Here is a 17941-nt window from a genome sequence, read left to right on the forward strand (position 1 = left end):
CCCCCGACTCTGGCCATTTCTCCTCTGAAGGTATGCCCACTTATTTTTAATTTCTTAATTATTAATTTCTCTAAAAGAGGCGGTTACTAAAGCCAACTGTGAAAACATGGTGTGAACAAAGAAAAGACTGGTGCTTCATTTTCTTCTACTCTGATAAAATTGGTCATTCCAAGATCGGTTTTCGTTACACAATTGCAATTGAAAGAGTGTCAAATATTAGTGTACTCGTTGATTGATCTTGCACTGAGATCTTTAGCATTGTATTAATAGGATGTGCTGCTAGTAAAGGCAACTGTCTTTGTTATTGCATTCTCTCAGTGTGCGTCCCTCTGCGGAAATGAGATCTACAGTATGAGTACTTGGACGTTAGTTTACACGTGATTATTTCCTTGTATCCACAGGTGTTGTAGTCATTGTGTTCACCATCTGCTGGGCCCCATTCCACACAGACCGGCTTCTCTGGAGCTTCATCACGCAGTGGACCGACGTTATGCATACTGCTTTCCAGTACGTCCATATCCTCTCTGGTATCTTCTTCTACTTGAGCGCCGCCGTCAACCCGATAATCTACAACCTCCTCTCCACCAAATTCCGGGAGCGTTTTCGAGAGATTGTCTGTCGCAACCCAGAAAGCAGCGTCTCCTACAGCAGCTCCCCCGGCTTCTGCAAGATTCACAAGAGTCCTTCCCACATAGCAAGCATGGTTGGGTTGCCAGAGAAGACCACATGTAAGCAAGAGTACAAGTTTCTTCCAGTCAACTTCCATTCCCACCTAAACTGGTCCCATGAAGATGAAACTTCATACATGTGACTGCAGTGTGGATATGCCCAAGTCGGTCTGACATGATTTTATCACTGCCAACAGCAATCAGAATGGTTATAACTGATAAAGATGCTCTCTTGAGATGTCCATACCTCTCCAGACCTTATAACATAAGACAAATCTGCCACTCTACTCTGTGTGTGTAGATCTTATAAGAAGTCAATATTATATGTCCAATGAGCCATGGTCAATATTTCATCCAGAAGGTGTGGAAGTTGCTAAGGGACATCAGTGGCTGGCTTGCCAGGTTCTCTTTTGCGACCAAACCTATAGCTTTCTTTGTGCACTGTGACTTCGAATTTCAGTGACATGGTTACAAATATATTCAGCTTGGACTTTCAAATATGCCCTTTCAATCACGAATACTGTGGATTGAAACTGTGTGATCAGCCTAGTAGTCTGGAACTGTACACAATCATGCGTTTCCCTATTCGGCAGCCAACAGTGACGGGACGATGCATATTTGCCACAGCCATGTTGATTCTCCAAATGTACAAGTGGTCCTTTATATGTGGTTGTGCCAATTGAACTTCTGCCTCTAAAACAGAACATCAAGCTCCATCTGGTGCAGGGGACAGTTCCTGCAAATAGCCATTGACATGCAGAGCGACCAATGCCAAATGCTAATTCTTACATTATTATTTTTATAGTAATTCATGACTCATAAATTGGTATTGTGCCACGCTGTGCTTCAAATACATCTGTGCTCTAATGATGCTCCTGTTGATGCTGTGTGAGAGTGCCATTGACTAACATGTATTGTTTTCCCATATTACTGTATCACATTGGACATTTTAATATACTTATCTGTGACTAACATGAATCTATTGTGATGTCTAACATTCTTTTCACTGAATCATAAAAATATTGTTTTTAAGAAAGAACCCCTGGAAAAAGTATTGCATCTTATGTATGCATTGTTGAGTTCTGGGAGAATACACTGATGATAGAACATCTACTGCAACTTAGCTTCCTATACCGCAGTGGTATTCAAAATATTTCATACCGAGCTCCCTAGCCTCCCATTTGATAAAATATTGTTTCTGGGCCCCCCAACTATGGTTTGGACCACTAAGGGGCCCAAAGGATGACCAGGGGCGCCACAGGCAGTTTAAAATATAGGCAGATTTTCCACTGCTTATATTTTCTATTAAAAAACACTCACCTTTATCCCTTGGCAAAGAGTCTGGGTCCCTCTCTGGGCAACCCCCACCCCCGCCCCAGCTTGAGGACAACTGCTTTACCTGTAGTCACAAAATCATTGGCAAGAGAATGGAACGAAGTACCTTATGTTATGTTATATGATGTTATTGATGTTTATACAATTGGTGTTTATGCAGTGTCCCAATGACATTTGCTTGGTCTCTGGACACTCCACCAAATCTGAAAGAGAGTGGGATGGCCTAGCTAAGTTGGAAGAGAGGGGAACATGCAAGATACATTTGCTTTTGTGTCAATGCATACAGACCGGAAGCACCCTGGGCTCTGAATGGGAGACAGTTTCTAGGTGCTTTATGTCAAGAGCATAGAGGCATTTGTGTCTGGTAGGGAGACTTGTGTGCCCAGTGTCGAGATGGGGTTAGTGCAGGGAGCAGTCATAGACGTCAATGGAAGACTAATATAAAGCCACTAGCAGATCATATCATGGGACAGTAAAACATGGAAAAGGCATGGATGTCATCAAGATGCATAAAGGCCATAGAAATAGCTGGAAAAGGCCTTACAACCTGGTGCCTCACCATGCTCCTACAACTAACCTCTTGCAGACCGTTCCCATTTCACTTGCTCACATTGCCACTTCAGGCTATCTCTTTCTGTCTGTATATATGTCTACCAGTCTTCTTTCTTGAAAATAGATACACTTGAGCTTATGTGCCACAAGGATCAATGAATTGGCAGATGTGAGAAGAGGGCAGTCTGTATACTCCAACTACTACTGTGAGCTAGGTGCTAAGGGTTATGTGATGAAATAACCTTTGGTTATGATATAATATGATGTGATATGATAGTTTATTTATATGGTGCCTATACACAATGGGCCTCATTTTAGTATTTTTATATCGTATATGGCTGAAAAAAAACCTTTGCAAAATTTAAAACAAATACATAAAATGTTTCATATACAGCAAATCTAATTTAAAACATTCTATACAATTCTACAATCATTACTTTCACATATATATAAAGAAACAAAATTAAAAATGTTTGATCATCACCTTTCATGCAATATAACTTTCATGATTTTTACATGTTTCATCTGTTACTATTCAATACTGCTTATATTTCATTTACCACATTCAGCTAAAAAAGCTAATTCCAGGTCGACAATTTTCAATAGTCTAGTCAATGTGAAGATTAGGGGCTTGAATAGACCATTCATCATCATGTTCCAGATAAATTAATTTGCATTCTCAAAGTCAACATTTACAAACTGCATCAGTATTTTGGTTCTATCATCTTTAAAATGTACACATTGAAGAATAAAATGCTTTAGAGTTTCGACTGGTTCATTGCATAATGGAAAACAACACTTTGGGCCTCATTATGAGTATGGAGGTAGCCATGGTGCTATTAGCGCCATGGCTGCCTCTATACCGGGCTCCAATACCGGGTTCCTTCAATGGGGAATTACTGGGTCATTCCAACATTGGAGGACCCGGTAATTCCTCCTTGAAGCAACCATTGCCCATTCCCACTTGAGCCCCCATAGGGCTCAATGTGAATGGGGAGGGAGGTAATAACGGGCACATTACAAATGGCCCGTTATTAGCTCCCTCTTCCTCTCGCGGGACCCGAGAAGGACGTCTGGTTTTACCAGATATCTGTTCCAGGTCCCGCAAAGGGAACCTCGTAATAGGCGCTCCCGTAATGAAGGGTGCCGGTCCCATACCGGCACCCTTCGTTACGGGACCGCCAGGGTCGTAATGAGGCCCTTTGTTTCAACAGTTTTGCACAATTCATTTCCCCAGTACTTAATCCTTTCCCTTGTTGGAAATTGATTAAATTTGAACCGTATGTACTGACTCCAAACCATTTGACATGGAAACATTGCAATATACATACTCAAATTCTCTCTTCTTTTGGTAAATTTTGCATATTCCCTCTAATGGGCCTCATTAGGACCCTGGCGGTGACGGTATGAACGGTGCCGGTAAGGCACGGCACCATTCATACCGTCCCGCCGCATTACGAATTCTGCTTGCGAGTTCCTGACAGCGCGCCAGGTCTTACCCGCGAGCAGAACTCGTGATTGCAGTGGCCCATTTATCAACGGTGGCGGTGCAACCATGCTGCCCACCCCGATTCTGCCCTGTAGGGCAGAATGGGGATCGGGGGCCTGGCATTACCGGCACCCGCAAATGGGCAATTACCAGCCCATTTATCTCATAATGGGCCGGTTATTGCCCAATCACGGGAGGCGGTGCCAGTAACGAGCATGGAGGTAGCTGTGCTGCCATACAGGCACGACTACCGCCCTGCTCGTTACCGTGGACCAATGTATTTCAAAGCGCTTCATGGCAAGGGAGGGAACGAGGGAAAATACAATGACATTCTTACAGGCCATCAACAGTAAGGATGTGAAATTAACCATGATACTCGGCCTGACGACATTTCAGTCAGTGCAAGAGCTAAGACATAGATAAGGAAGGGAGGGGTAGAGTGGGAAGGAAATGGAAACAGACAGGCAAATACCGTACTAGGCCTGACAACATTTCTGGTAGAGCTGGAGAAAAACAAAAGGTGATGGAGAGGGGTGCAGAAAGGGAGGGGAGGAACAAAACAAGCGACTATTGTACTAGGCCTGACAACATTTCAGATAGTGCTGGGGCGAGGAACAATTAAGAGGAGGAGGGAGGAGACAGACAATGTTGCTATTATACTAGTTCCAGGGACAATTCTGATAGAGTAAGTGCATAGAAGAAAGTAAGGGGAGGAGGGGAGGAGATAGGAAAAGCGAGAAAAGGTGGGGAGGAGAGAACAGAGAGGAGGCAGTCAAAAAGAGTGGAGAAGCAAGAGGGGAGGGCAAATACAATTTCAGAAGTCAGTAGTAACACATAATGTTGGAAGCCACAATACAAGATCAAGATGGGAACAACATGATTCAGGACCACCATGAGTACAAGATGCAAAGGAAGTTCAGCATGAGAGTTGAGAAAGGGTGATGCACTGTGAATGAATGAAGTCCATAAAAGTAAAATCCAGCATTGGCCATAAAACGGTGATGGTGAACCAGAATGTATCAGGACAGACTCCTGCAGAAGTAGGCTGGAGGGGGTTGTGAGCAGGGTTCAGAGAAACAGCTGTTTGAGATAATGAAGACCCCAAATACCCATTTTAACTTCCTTAGTACTGAGATTGGTAAATTGAGTGCTGTCTGAAACTTCACTTTTACTTGTGGAGGTGCTTGTTAAAAACAAAAACATTGCAGGGTTTATCCAGCTGGTAATGGCCGACTGGAACATGGCAGCTTAGGCCATCATGTGGCTACAAACCCCTGCCCCTCCCTTTGCAGCCACTAACTCTATTAGCATCCCAGCTACAATCCAATTGGCTGGCACCTTCCTGCAGCTGCTAATAAGAACGTATTTGAAATTTTTGAAGACAGATGCTCTTGGCATCTGTGGATCAGGCATGCAGAGACTGGAACCAGGAGGCAGAGAGGAAGACAGGAACCAGGACTGATTTTCAAAACATCTGCTTTATTCAGACATCAGAAATAACAGCTCTGAGTTCTTAAACTTAGTGCCTTTTATACATTTTGCAGTTGGCAACGTGTTACATTTAAAGATGCAGTTCATTTGGATTGGGCCAGATAATTAAAGACAAGCCATTTCCCCATCCAGGGTTGGTTGGCTATGCTGCCACTCACCAAGTCACTATGTCAACCTAATTAAATTTGTGTGAGATTCTCCTGACCTTTCATTCTAATCCTTTGATGTCTAGAGAAAGAATATCCTTGGAATCCTCCTCAAGGTAATTGTGGCAGGTGATAGCATGCTTCTCTGTCTAGAAATCTTAATATGGGCATCAGCTGTGTGAACTCAATACAACTGTTGCTAGTGGAACAACTGTCTGCTCTAATTGCTACCTTCCCAGAACACTGCCTGCTCTCCCCCAGCTTATCAATGACAAAATTGCTTCCAAGAAGTCCAGACAATATGTTCTCCTTCACTGAACTTTCAATGAACTGCTATGAGAGAATTATTTAGTTATATCAGCATGACTTTGTGAAATTCGACCATTTTGAATTTCTAACAACCATCATCTGCCTGACCTTGTCTCAGCCAAAATGGCTGACCAATCTGTTTTTAATCAGAACTAATTTTCTGTTCACTTTTCAGCCTAGATTTTTGACATCTATGATACATGATTGCTACCTGTGATAATCTCCGCTCTGTAAGGCATTCTAACCCTAAACAATGTATGTCACCCTTAAATGTGCATTTTGGCCTACAAGGCACTACATTTATGATATTTGTAACACTAAAATTATTGATCAGCCTGACAAGCTATCTGCATTCAGTTTGATGGAGGAGGGGCTTTAACACCTCCTCTACACCTTAGCCGGTCTCAGTTGCATTTGTATCATTCACAGAAATATCTGCTTTGTTTCTAATATGTGGCTCCTCCTTACTGAGCATATCTTCCTCATCTGTATCTATCTGCATGCCAGGAAGTGCGGTAGATGCTGCTTAAAGCTAGCTCCAGAGAATACGCCAGTTAACAGCTTTCAGAGTATGTTCTCCCTCAGCAAATATTGGAAATCCTATGATAGCAACTCAACTGCTTTAGTCTCATTACAATATCATGTGATCAGCATCAGAAATCACCCAATTCTAAACAAATCTGAAAAGCTATCATGGTAAAGAATATTTTGGGATGTGCCTCCTCATTAATCCGGTGTGAGCATTTCTGACTCACTCACAAAGCAAAGGATATTAATTTCCTCTGTAAAAGCCTTAGCATTTAACAATATGTGTTTCCTATTGTTGTCTTTTAAATCCTGCAAAATATCCAAATGGCACTTCACATTACTTACAAGTATCACATTCACCTGCATTTTATGTTTAAAATACTTTTTAAAACACATCTTGTGATACGGTTTTAAGGTTTACATCCACATGTATGTGTGTATATATGTATGCATGTATCTGTGTCTAAAACCTCTCTGTTCAGGTTGCAGGGCACGGTACAAGGGGTGGTGATTAGCATACAGTGAAAACTTTGATAGAGCGTGAAAAGAAATATTTGCACCCTTGGTGGGTGACCAGTCCAATCCGGTTGCTCCAAACCTGGGCTGAATCTACTGATGCAAGCCCGGGTTCAGAGCCACCCGAGTGCTCTACGCACCCACCCTCTACCCAGTGCTGCTGTTTTCCCTCCTCCCATGCCTCCTGACCCCAATTCCAGCCTCTGAACACCTACAACCCCCTCTCCTTACCCGAAAAGGGATACTCCGCCAAGGAAGCACTGTTTGCTTGGTTTCCTGTTTAAGCAAGAGAAATGGAAGAGGGGTTCCAAGCAGAGCCTTGCTATCCAGTTCCATGACAATCCAGATTCTCTCTGGCCGCTGCTGCAAACAAAGCAGCAGAGGAATTTTCTTTTTCCCAATTGCTATTAGCACCTCCAGGGTTCGGCTCTGTGTGCAGTAGCAATAATAACGTGTTCTGCAGGCTTCACTGGCCCGGTAACGGCACTAGGGCCAGCATTAAGTCCCTTGCTTCACTCAGGCCCATAACTTAGGTCCCAGGCAGTAAGCGGCCAGTGAAGGCTTAAAGGATAGTTCCGGGACTTTTTTTTTATTGTTCCTATGGTTTGGCCATGTGTTTTTAAGCATAAATCGGTAGATCGTAGAAAACTTTCCTATGGACCTTACCCGACTTTTCGTCCATTAACGCACTCGAAAACATCCGCCATTTTATGATAATCCTATCATTTCCCCCCATCGCCCTGGCTCACCTGCTTTTGCGGCACTAAATCAAATCCGCCGCCCCTGAGCCTGACATCAGCAGACGCGTACCGCCCATTTCCCGTTTCGTGTCAACAATCGCTGCGCCTCAGCTAATGAAGTGTCGCCATGGAAATGGCAGGACGCCTCTTTCCTCAATAAGTATAAACAGACCGTTTCACAACACACAGCAGCAGATTTTCGAATCCATTCCTCTCTCTGTGTTACTTTGAGTATTCTGTGACTCGTTTCTGTGCTCTGGTCAGCTACCTTCGTTGATTGTAGCCCGTGTGAACAGATACCAGTACCACCGCTATACATTATTTTACTTTCTTTACCACATAATGGCTACAATAATGCCGTATATGTACGAGCCCGAGTACACCGAGGAAGAACTACTGGAAAGGCAAGCACGCGAAAACGATGGGGATTCGGACGGCAGTTGGGAGGACCAGTCAACGGATGAAGAGCCTGGACCATGTCGCATGGACGGCGTCTCCACCTGGTGCACGTGCAATCGGTGCGAGCTAATGCCAACTGAGGAGGAGAACTGCTGCTGCCGAGAAAACTCGGGATGCCTGGCCTACATTTCGGAAGGCGAGCCAAGTCCGCAATGCATCACCGAGCTGCCAGAGTTCAGGGAAGCCTGCCTCTCACGGACCGTGTTGAGGATGATGATGGTGCTTATGCACGAACTTCGCGGCACTGTTCGTCCGCGTAATCCGAGTAACGAGTAAGTATACTCTGGTTGTGATGTCAATGATGCCACTACTATGTCATGGTCGTCTCCCACATATAAAATTACATCTACATATCATTCGAATGCATGTAAATTGGTTCCATATTGTGCATTTTCTAGATAGAATTTTTTTCAAAGCAGAATGACATTTTTTACCTGAATCGACAGTGATAAGAAAGTTTTGTCATTTTAATACAGTTTGCATCTTTCATTTTCACAGGTGGTACAGGCTGGTGGCCTATCGTTGCTTCACTTGATGGCTTCACGGGAGGCTCGGACACCGCGTTCGGAGAGTAATACCTGCCTGTGCGGTACTTGCCATTAGACAACATTTCCCCAGCGACAGTGGACAATACCGCGGATTTTCCCTGGATGTGCTGCAACCGCAAATTTACAATGTGTAATGTTTATTATTTATGTTCAATTGAAATTAAGATCCAAAATAAAACCCAATATATATTTTAACAATGGTTGTTTTGATTTGTTCAAGCGTTGGCAATAAAAGGAAGGCCGTTGTATTTTATTGATACAAAACATGGTTATAGGTAAATATGGTTGATCATAATAAATCATCCTTTTGGGCACCGGGTACAGAGATGACCACCTCTGGCCCGTGCCGCCTTGCCACCACAGGCCAGCCTGCTGCTGACTAACTGCCTAGGCATCCAGGGTCTCCAGGGTGAACTGCACCCATATATTCTCCTGGGAGGGTGAGGTATTTATAAACTCACCCCCCTGCCTTCCATGTACTAGATCCTGCAGCCAGCCTCTTACATGCAGTTAGATGGCCTCTCCTTGGTGAGGCCCTGCGGCAAACGAGTCTTGTCTGCACGACCACCGCCCCAATCCACCCCCCGCCCTATCAAAGGCAGTTCGCACAGGGGTACTTGTGCTGGCAACTGGAGCAGTCAGGGAGCGATAAAGGCCAAGAGGTGCCAAAGACCATGTACACTTCAAAGTGGTCTATAGAGCATGGGTTGTTGTTCCCATGTCTACCTCCAGACCCCGTGTCTCCTGCCAAGCATCCCCCCTCACGCTGGACGGCCCCCTGCAATCCACATAAGTGTGTCTCCATTCACGAGTCTTCCTGTGTCTTGTCTGCACGACCACCGCCCCAATCCACCCGGCGCCCTATCAAAGGCAGTTCGCACAGGGGTACTTGTGCTGGCAACTGGATCAGTCAGGGAGCGATAAAGGCCAAGAGGTGCCAAAGACCATGTACACTTCAAAGTGGTCTATAGAGCATGGGCTGTTGTTCCCATGTCTACCTCCAGACCCCGTGTCTCCTGCCAAGCATCCCCCCTCACGCTGGACGGCCCCCTGCAATCCACATAAGTGTGTCTCCATTCACGAGTCTTCCTGTGTCTTGTCTGCACGACCACCGCCCCAATCCACCCCCCGCCCTATCAAAGGCAGTTTGCACCGGGGTACTTGTGCTGGCAACTGGAGCAGTCAGGGAGCGATAAAGGCCAAGAGGTGCCAAAGACCATGTACACTTCAAAGTGGTCTATAGAGCATGGGTTGTTGTTCCCATGTCTACCTCCAGACCCCGTGTCTCCTGCCAAGCATCCCCCCTCATGCTGGACGGCCCCCTGCAATCCACATAATGCCACGACATATACACGTCATTCATTCACAAACACACCCCTGTTTCGAATTCTTTATAACCCACTTCATATTTCTAATGAGCACTTCTTTGCGCTTTGCTAGTCAACCCGTGAAGGTGCTGGTTATCTGCTCTTCGTCTCTGTGAACTTCCGTGACCACTTCGAGGAAACTCGTCAGTTTGCAACCTGTGAACTGCTCCCTGTTCTACGACAAGAAACTACTCTGATCCCTGCATCTAACTGTTTGTTCGTCAAGGTAAGGCCATGTACCATAATCATTTTGCGTCCAATTTCTTTTCATTCAAGACAGTACATGCAAGGAACTAGTCACATGTTCTGAGTTTACATTGGTATTCATAGAGAATTGTTGATCTTTACTTTTCAGAACTTTCCACAATGCCTGCCTGTTCCATTGGCGGTTGCCCTTCGAAGACCCATAATAAATCTGAAGGTACTATAATGCATGTTTTCCCTAAGACAATAGATCAGATAAGAGAATGGGTCCGATATTGCGGATATCCACCGTCTGAGCTTGAAAGTAGAGTCCTAGAGGTCTTTGCGGACAAGAGGGGTGATCGATACCGCATCTGCAGCAGGCACTTTACCTCTGACATGTACTCCACATCATTGCTAATAAAGAAGAACACACCGCGAGCGAGGCGAAAATTGCTCTCAACCGCTATTCCCACTCTATTCGTCCACATCCCTCCACTGGTGAGTCAAGTTTACGTATTTATCTCTTGGCCTTGCGGTAGTGTGTAGCATTAGCTAACAATAATTTCCCATTTATGTATCCACTCAATATGAAGGCGGAAGATTCTCCATCCGTGTCGTTATTGCAGTCATCAGCCACTTCAAGCGCCTATCGGGTAATCTTACTTGGCTATTCTGCCACTGACTTGTTTTAGGCATGTAAATCAATAGTTTTAATTTATCGTGTAATTATGTTACCTAATGGTACACCCTTGTACTCGTCCTCTAGTCTTTGTTTTCAGTTATAATTATTGTTATCCAAAATAATGCAAGTACTGTCTTTCAGGGAGATGCTGAGGAGTCCAACGTATTGACGACTACCGTTGATGTCACTCAGATGCTCGAGGTACGTTTCAGGACAGTTCCGTCGCCCTCCTATGTGTCTTCTTTTTTCAATTTTGTGTTCATTACTAATGAAAGTCCTATGTTTCAGGGAGTCGATGGAGCATTAGTCCAAGAAGAAGGGGGAGCATGCAGTTACGGGTCGGCTCAACAGCTTGCAGAAGTGTGCACCGCAGTTACATCGTCCCTTGATGTTCTTATGCATTTCGAGGTATGGATACTGACAGTTCGATCAAGCGAAATCATATGACGTGATTACATCCGCTATACTTCCTTCTTTATTAACGCAAGTACTATGTTTCAGGGAGATGACGGAGCTTCTTCTACAAGAACATCACCCCTAGTAGTTGATGCAGATCTCTGGGTGGTGACACTTCCAACGATCAAGCAAATCGAATCATATTTACATATCCATTATTTATTTTAGACAACTGATCATTTGTGCAGGTCTATTTAGATGAGCCGTTCACGCCTGCACAAAGTTTCTGTTCTTTTTATCAAAATAGAAAACCATACTAATGCAATTACTGTGTTTCAGGGAGTCACTGAAGCATCATCTTCAATAATATCATCAATGGAAGTCTATGAGGAGCCCGAGGTATGGATCTTGACAGTTCCATCTAACTAGATCAACAATGCGTGAATAATTGTCGTTTGAATGTTCTACACAAAGCGTTCATTCGTGTTTTGCTATTGAGATGTACGTGGGTATTGGTCCCCAAGTACATTTTGTGTTTTCGATATTATTATACAGACTAATGAAAGTTCTATGTTTCAGGGAGTCGATGGAGCGTTAGTGCGTGATGGATGTGCTTATCATGAAAATGTAGTCGTTGCAGCGCAAGAGGAAGTGGAGACATGCACACACGAGTCGGAGCAACAGCGTCCTGATGTTGAAGTTTGAGGCAAGAAAGTTTCAAAGAAAAGAAAGCAAAAGAAGGTTAGTGTCCTGGTCACTATATTATGTTGTTTTTCACTGTTAATAGTTCAATACTGTAAGTTGTGTTTAAACTGAACATCCCTTTTCCAATCTGTCCTCTAGTTGCGAGTGGGTGTACGAACTAGATCTACACAGACAGTGAAGCGAACGAGAGATGTTGCTTGTCAAACCTTTTGGCAGGGACTTGAGACTGGAGATGCATCGTGCCAATGGGAAGAATATGAAGGGATTGACAACGGAGCTATACCACCACCAGCCATTGATAGTGAATGTCCTCCTGGTAGTTCGGATGCAGTTGGAGATAAATTCACAGAATCCACACCCGCAAAAACTAAGACTGCGAGAAAGTTGAAGAAATTGTCCTATTCACCCATTGCCGGAGAAGGAACAGATGTTGCAATGGAAGAGAATGAAGTGGACTACAATGAAACACCTTCAATATCACTGAACATAGCGGAAGACGATATCAGAGATTCTACCTTTCATGTGAGTGACATGTCCTCAACGTTACAGGCCGAACCAGCTGGGATGCAGAGTGACAGTATAAGGAAAGAGGCCAAATTCATTGTATTCGATAGTTGTTTGATTGATATTATTATTCGGTTGAAATGTGGGCATTCGGTAGGTGGGGAAGTATGTGGGGAGCCATTGATTAATGTGACTCGTGCAATTCGAGGCACTAACCTTAAAATACATGCCACCTGTACAAAATATCATCCTTTCTCATGGTCTGCACAACCCACGCTGGGACAACTGCCAGCAGGCAATCTACTTTGTGCAGCGGCTGCACTTTTTAGTGGTTCAAGTTTTAAAAAATTAGAGTCTTTCTTTCAGTTTGTGGGAATCCGTTTCATTGCGAAAACTCAGTTCTACAAATACCAAACCGATTATCTATTTCCAGCCATTAGCGAAGCTTGGAGAATGGAAAAAATGTCTATTGATAGTACATTCGCGGGCAAACGGTTCAGGCTAGCCGGTGATGGACAGTGCGACAGCCCAGGATTTTCAGCCAAGTACTGCACCTACCACTTTCAGGACATGGAAAGTAAGAAAATTGTGAGTTCGGTGGTTGTGCAGGTGTCACAAAGTACATCCTCAGTGGCCATGGAGAAAGTTGGCTTTGTAGCATCATTGCAAGAACTACAATCGCGGGGAATGGTGATCGACCTGATAGCCACGGACAGACACGTTTCAATTGCCAAGACAATGAGAGAAGAGTACAAAAATATAAATCACCAATTTGACGTTTGGCATCTTGCAAAAACAATCAATAAAAAATTGTCGGCTGCAGGTAAAAAAAAAGATATGCAAGGTATTTCACAGTGGTCCAAGTCAATCAGCAACCATCTTTGGTGGAGCTCAAAAACATGTGGAGGGTCGTTGGAAATTCTACTGGAAAAATGGCGGTCAGTAATGCTACACTGTACAAACGTGCACAGCTGGAACACGAACCAACATTTCCACAATTGTGAACATGGCCATTTGTCCACAGAGGAGGCACGGAAGAAGAAGTGGTTGATTCCTTCACCACCCACTCACAAAGCCATTGAAAAGATTGTATTTGATAAAACTATAACAAAAGCTTTGAGGGGACTCACGGAATTCTGCCACACAGGAGATTTGGAGGTGTTCCACAATATGTGCCTAAAGTACAGGCCAAAACGATTGCATTTTGGCATGGAGGGCATGATAAATCGGACTCTTTTAGCGGTCTTGGCACATAACCATAATGTCGGCCGCCAACAAAGTAGGACGACCGGAACTTTAGGGACGCTTCGCTACAATAAGGCCTTCACTAAAAGAAGTAAACAATGGGTGATCAAACCAGTGTTTGAGGATATGCAATATGAGTTTATTGAGAGACTTATTGTTGACGTCCTAGATAGGCACATAAATGGAGTTGTGAACGAACCTGTGCAGGTGACAACTGCATTGCCACCCAACATTGCCTCTGTTCCATGTCCACCTAAAGAAGAGCTCATTGAGAAATACACATCACGGTTTAAATGATTGTAATTTGATTGTCTGTTCTCTCGAGTCTCCTCATGTCGCAGGCCCATTGAATATGTTTATATATCCAACCTTGTTCATTTGCGCATTAAATTAAACCAAACAGTAATATAAATGATTTTTCCAAAAATATAGAATGTCTCCGTATTTATGGTTCTGTGAGGCAGCAAAGCACGCAGACAAAATGCAAAGATGGAGTGTAAATTTCAAGTCCTGTAAGACGGCCTTACACTGAATGTAGCTAACTAGGAATGTGTGTTCGTTCAAAGTGAAGGTCAGCTGCTTTGATTTTTTCTCGGGTGCCAGAATGGCCCACGACTCAGTATAAGTTTCTATTGTTATTTGACCTTGACAGGCCGGGACCACGTAAGAAACGATAATGAATATAATTTCAGAAACGAAAGCCATTTCATGTTCGTTCATTAGAAGAAATAAAACGTCGGCATAGAAGGAGTGGTATTTCGGGGCTGCCATACGCACAGACACAATGGAAAATGCAAATATAATGTAAGTAACTCTTTAGATGAGTTTATACCGCAATTTAATTACTATACTGTAGCTTTAAAGACGGGTTAAGTTGTACTTGTTCATTCTATGTGGCATATTGTTTTGTACCGCGCACTATCTTGGGGAGAACCGTCTCCTTTTACGGAAGCACCTCCAAACCTTCCTCTTTGCTTCTGCTTTCTCTCTCCCTCTCCCCTGCTACAACTTGTCCACTGTCTGCGACCTCGGTCCTGGGCCCTTCCACTCTCCACCTGCACTCCCTGTCAACCCCTGGACTGGGGGACTGTCTCAGTATCCTACAGCCCCCCTTGACGTATAAAACCCAGTTGCACTGTCCTAGCTATGAAATAATTTCCAGACCTAATATATAAAATGAATAATTTTAATAAAGATCTGATGGTGAGACTAATTTCCTTTTTTTATGTTTTTCAAATAGATACATCGTCCATTATTGTCTGTGTCACGAGTACCAGACACCGGCCGATGATCGCCAAGTACAAGTATTCCCTTACGCGGTACTAATGGCTAGATGCAACAAACAGACCGTTGTGGTGCCCTAGTGCCTCGTTGTTGGAATAGCCATGCGATTATCAGTGCGACCGAAGAGCTTATTTTATCGTAAACCAACACCCTGTCTACTGCACACGAACATCGCTTGCCTCAAGACGAAATATTTTGGATCGAGAGCAAATAAAAATTCATTTATCTAAGACCCTGTGTACAGCAAAGGAACATCGTGTGCCTCGAAACGAACTTTTCGGAACGTGAGCAAATAAAAATGCAAATCGCTGAATATTCTCAAAACATTTGATGTCAAATAAATTTACAATCTTGCGGTTTAATTTAAAAGTACAGTTTCATATTCCCAATTGTGGCGCGCTGTGTTGTTTGAGCTCATCTGTGTTGATTTCCTGGTTCTGTGTGGAGTCGCGTAGAAGACGCCTGGGCGCGTTTGCCTACGCAGCTCAGTCACGTCACGGATAGAGGCGGGGAATATGAATGTTTTGATCAAGTCTGTTTCAGGGGCGGGGGATTTGATTTAGTGCCGCAAAAGCAGGTGAGCCAGGGCGATGCGGCAAGTGAGAGGATTATCATAAAATGGCGGATGTTTTCGAGTGCGTTAATGGACGAAAAGTCGGGTAAGGTCCATAGGAAAGTTTTCTACGATCTACCGATTTATGCTTAAAAACACATGGCCGAACCATAGGAACAATAAAAAAAAAGTCCCGGAACTATCCTTTAAGAGGTGGGCTGTAAAATTGGAAAAAGAGTAAGAACACGTGTACACGTGTCCACACATTCCAAAATCTATTTTCAGATGAATGTCTAGCATTTGAAGAATGAGTTCACAAAATATACATTTAAACATGTGGTAAAAGACGATCAGTGCCACACATAATAGTGTTTAGCATGGGTGGCATCCCCCCTCCCCCTCCCTACTGTGCAAGATGCAATGGATAAAGGCAATGCCACTTTTTAGCTTTGCGAGCATGGGGTGTATGTGAAAAACGCAATGAAAATGACATTTGGAAAATGTACATGTCTGCTAAAAATGAGCGATGTATTTTGCATTTGACAAAATTGTGGATGTTTATTGAAACTATTTTAAGAATATTTTATTTTTGAACTTCTCTGCTTTTTTGTTTTTTTACACAATTTTTGCTATTAAAATGTACTGATGATATGCGAATGTGTATGTACATGGAAGGTTATGTATCTTATTGCAGGCAGTTTTGTGAGCATGCTACATTGTAGCTAAGCTACCCACTACAATCCTAGTTTGTACATCGCAGGGTTAATGCCACAGGTGTGGCTTGGGTGGGCTGTAGTTAATCAAGAGAAGACGTTTCTTGAAATGGCGTGTTATCAGGTGGCGATCGAAATAAAGTCAGCTTTTAAGGACATCTAAAAGAGATTTGAATGATGAAAATGTGAGCACGAGTGTCAGTGGAGATTATTTGCTAATGTATGTGTTTGTTTATTTATTTATAGCGCGCCACAAACCCGAGGGCATCTGGGCGCATTACAAGAATGTTCAGTTTCTTAGTTACATTGCATACATTTAGCGGTTATATTAAACACATAAATTGCATAATGGGTTTTCATCACGTAATATGTCAGTACATACTAAAATATAGAATATATACAGAAGGAAATATACAAAGATACAGATGCATCACAGATTCCGTTTACAAGGCCATAGTGTCAGAGAGCTAAGGGTGTGGTAAGTCTTTGGAGGTAAGCCAAAGTTTGGTATTTTTCCTAAAGTTATAGAAGAATTGGTCTGTTCTTAAGGTAGTACGTAGGGAGTTCCAAAGTTGGGCAGCCATAACGGGAAAGCTACTGCTGCTGTTAATTCTAAAAACCTGACTGAATGAATCAGTGGGTTAAAACGCACAGCCCTACTGCAAAAAAAAAAAAAAATGCTTTCTAGATAGGAAGGGCGGCTACACGAAGTTCGTATTAGATCCAGCGACTTGAGTATGCCCTCCGCTATCAGATAAACAGTTTCCGGTCAAACAGTATAAGGATGCTTACTTTCTGTTTCCTCCATGAAAGTCTGTAAAATGGGAAAATAAAAGAGAGAGCGAGAGATGCAGGATTTTGGATAGGGGACAGCCACTGGCTGGGAGGGGGCCCCAGTAAAAAAAAAAAAAAAAATGTTTCTAAAAAAAAAAGTTTCTTTTGAAATGGCAGAGTGACTACAAAAAGAAACGTTCTTTTTGAAGCGTGAGGGCCCCCGTACTCCATGACATGGAAGACCCTAGGCTGGAGGCCTCCATGTCATGGGGTGGGAGGGGGTGGGGAACCCTATGCCTTCAAAAAGAAATTGTTTGTTTTTGAAGCCACTCAGCCATCATAAAGAAATTATTTTGATCATGGTTCGGTCCTTAACTGAAATAATTTCTTAATGAAGTTATAGTGACTTAAAAAAGAAACAATGGGGCTCATTCTGACCATGCCGGTCCGGAAACAACGGTGCTGGTAAGCTTACAGGCACTGTTGTTTCCGGACCGGCATATTACAGGTCTGCCTGGTGGGGCTGCCGTGCCCGACAGGTCTGTCCCTGCCAGGCACAGCAGCCACGGTAGGCAGACCTGTCACGGAAGCACCGGCACCGTTAACAATGGTGCAGGTGCTTCTGTGTCCCCATTCCCGTGGAGTCTGGGGTTTAACGAAATTACCGGCACCTGATTTCCCAGCCGCCGGACTTAAAATAGCACGGTGGCACCGGGAAGTCAGGCCATAGTAATTTTTTATGGGTCTGTCG

At 43.7% G+C, this 17941-nt stretch overlaps 1 protein-coding gene across 1 annotated transcript in view; it reads left to right on the top strand.

Annotated features, from left to right (window-relative positions):
* Nucleotides 1-1646, top strand: part of LOC138472599 (neuromedin-U receptor 2-like) — a 433131-nt gene extending 431485 nt beyond the window's left edge. The window contains exon 3 of the mRNA XM_069610862.1: nucleotides 402-1646. Within this exon, the coding sequence (XP_069466963.1) occupies nucleotides 402-811 (410 nt within the window). The 3' untranslated portion in view covers nucleotides 812-1646. The remainder of the gene's footprint in view (nucleotides 1-401) is intronic.
* Nucleotides 1647-17941: the final 16295 nt, after the last annotated feature.

Source organism: Ambystoma mexicanum, chromosome 8 (genome assembly GCF_040938575.1).
Source record: "Ambystoma mexicanum isolate Mex_15411 chromosome 8, UKY_AmexF1_1, whole genome shotgun sequence".
Lineage (NCBI taxonomy): Eukaryota > Metazoa > Chordata > Amphibia > Caudata > Ambystomatidae > Ambystoma > Ambystoma mexicanum.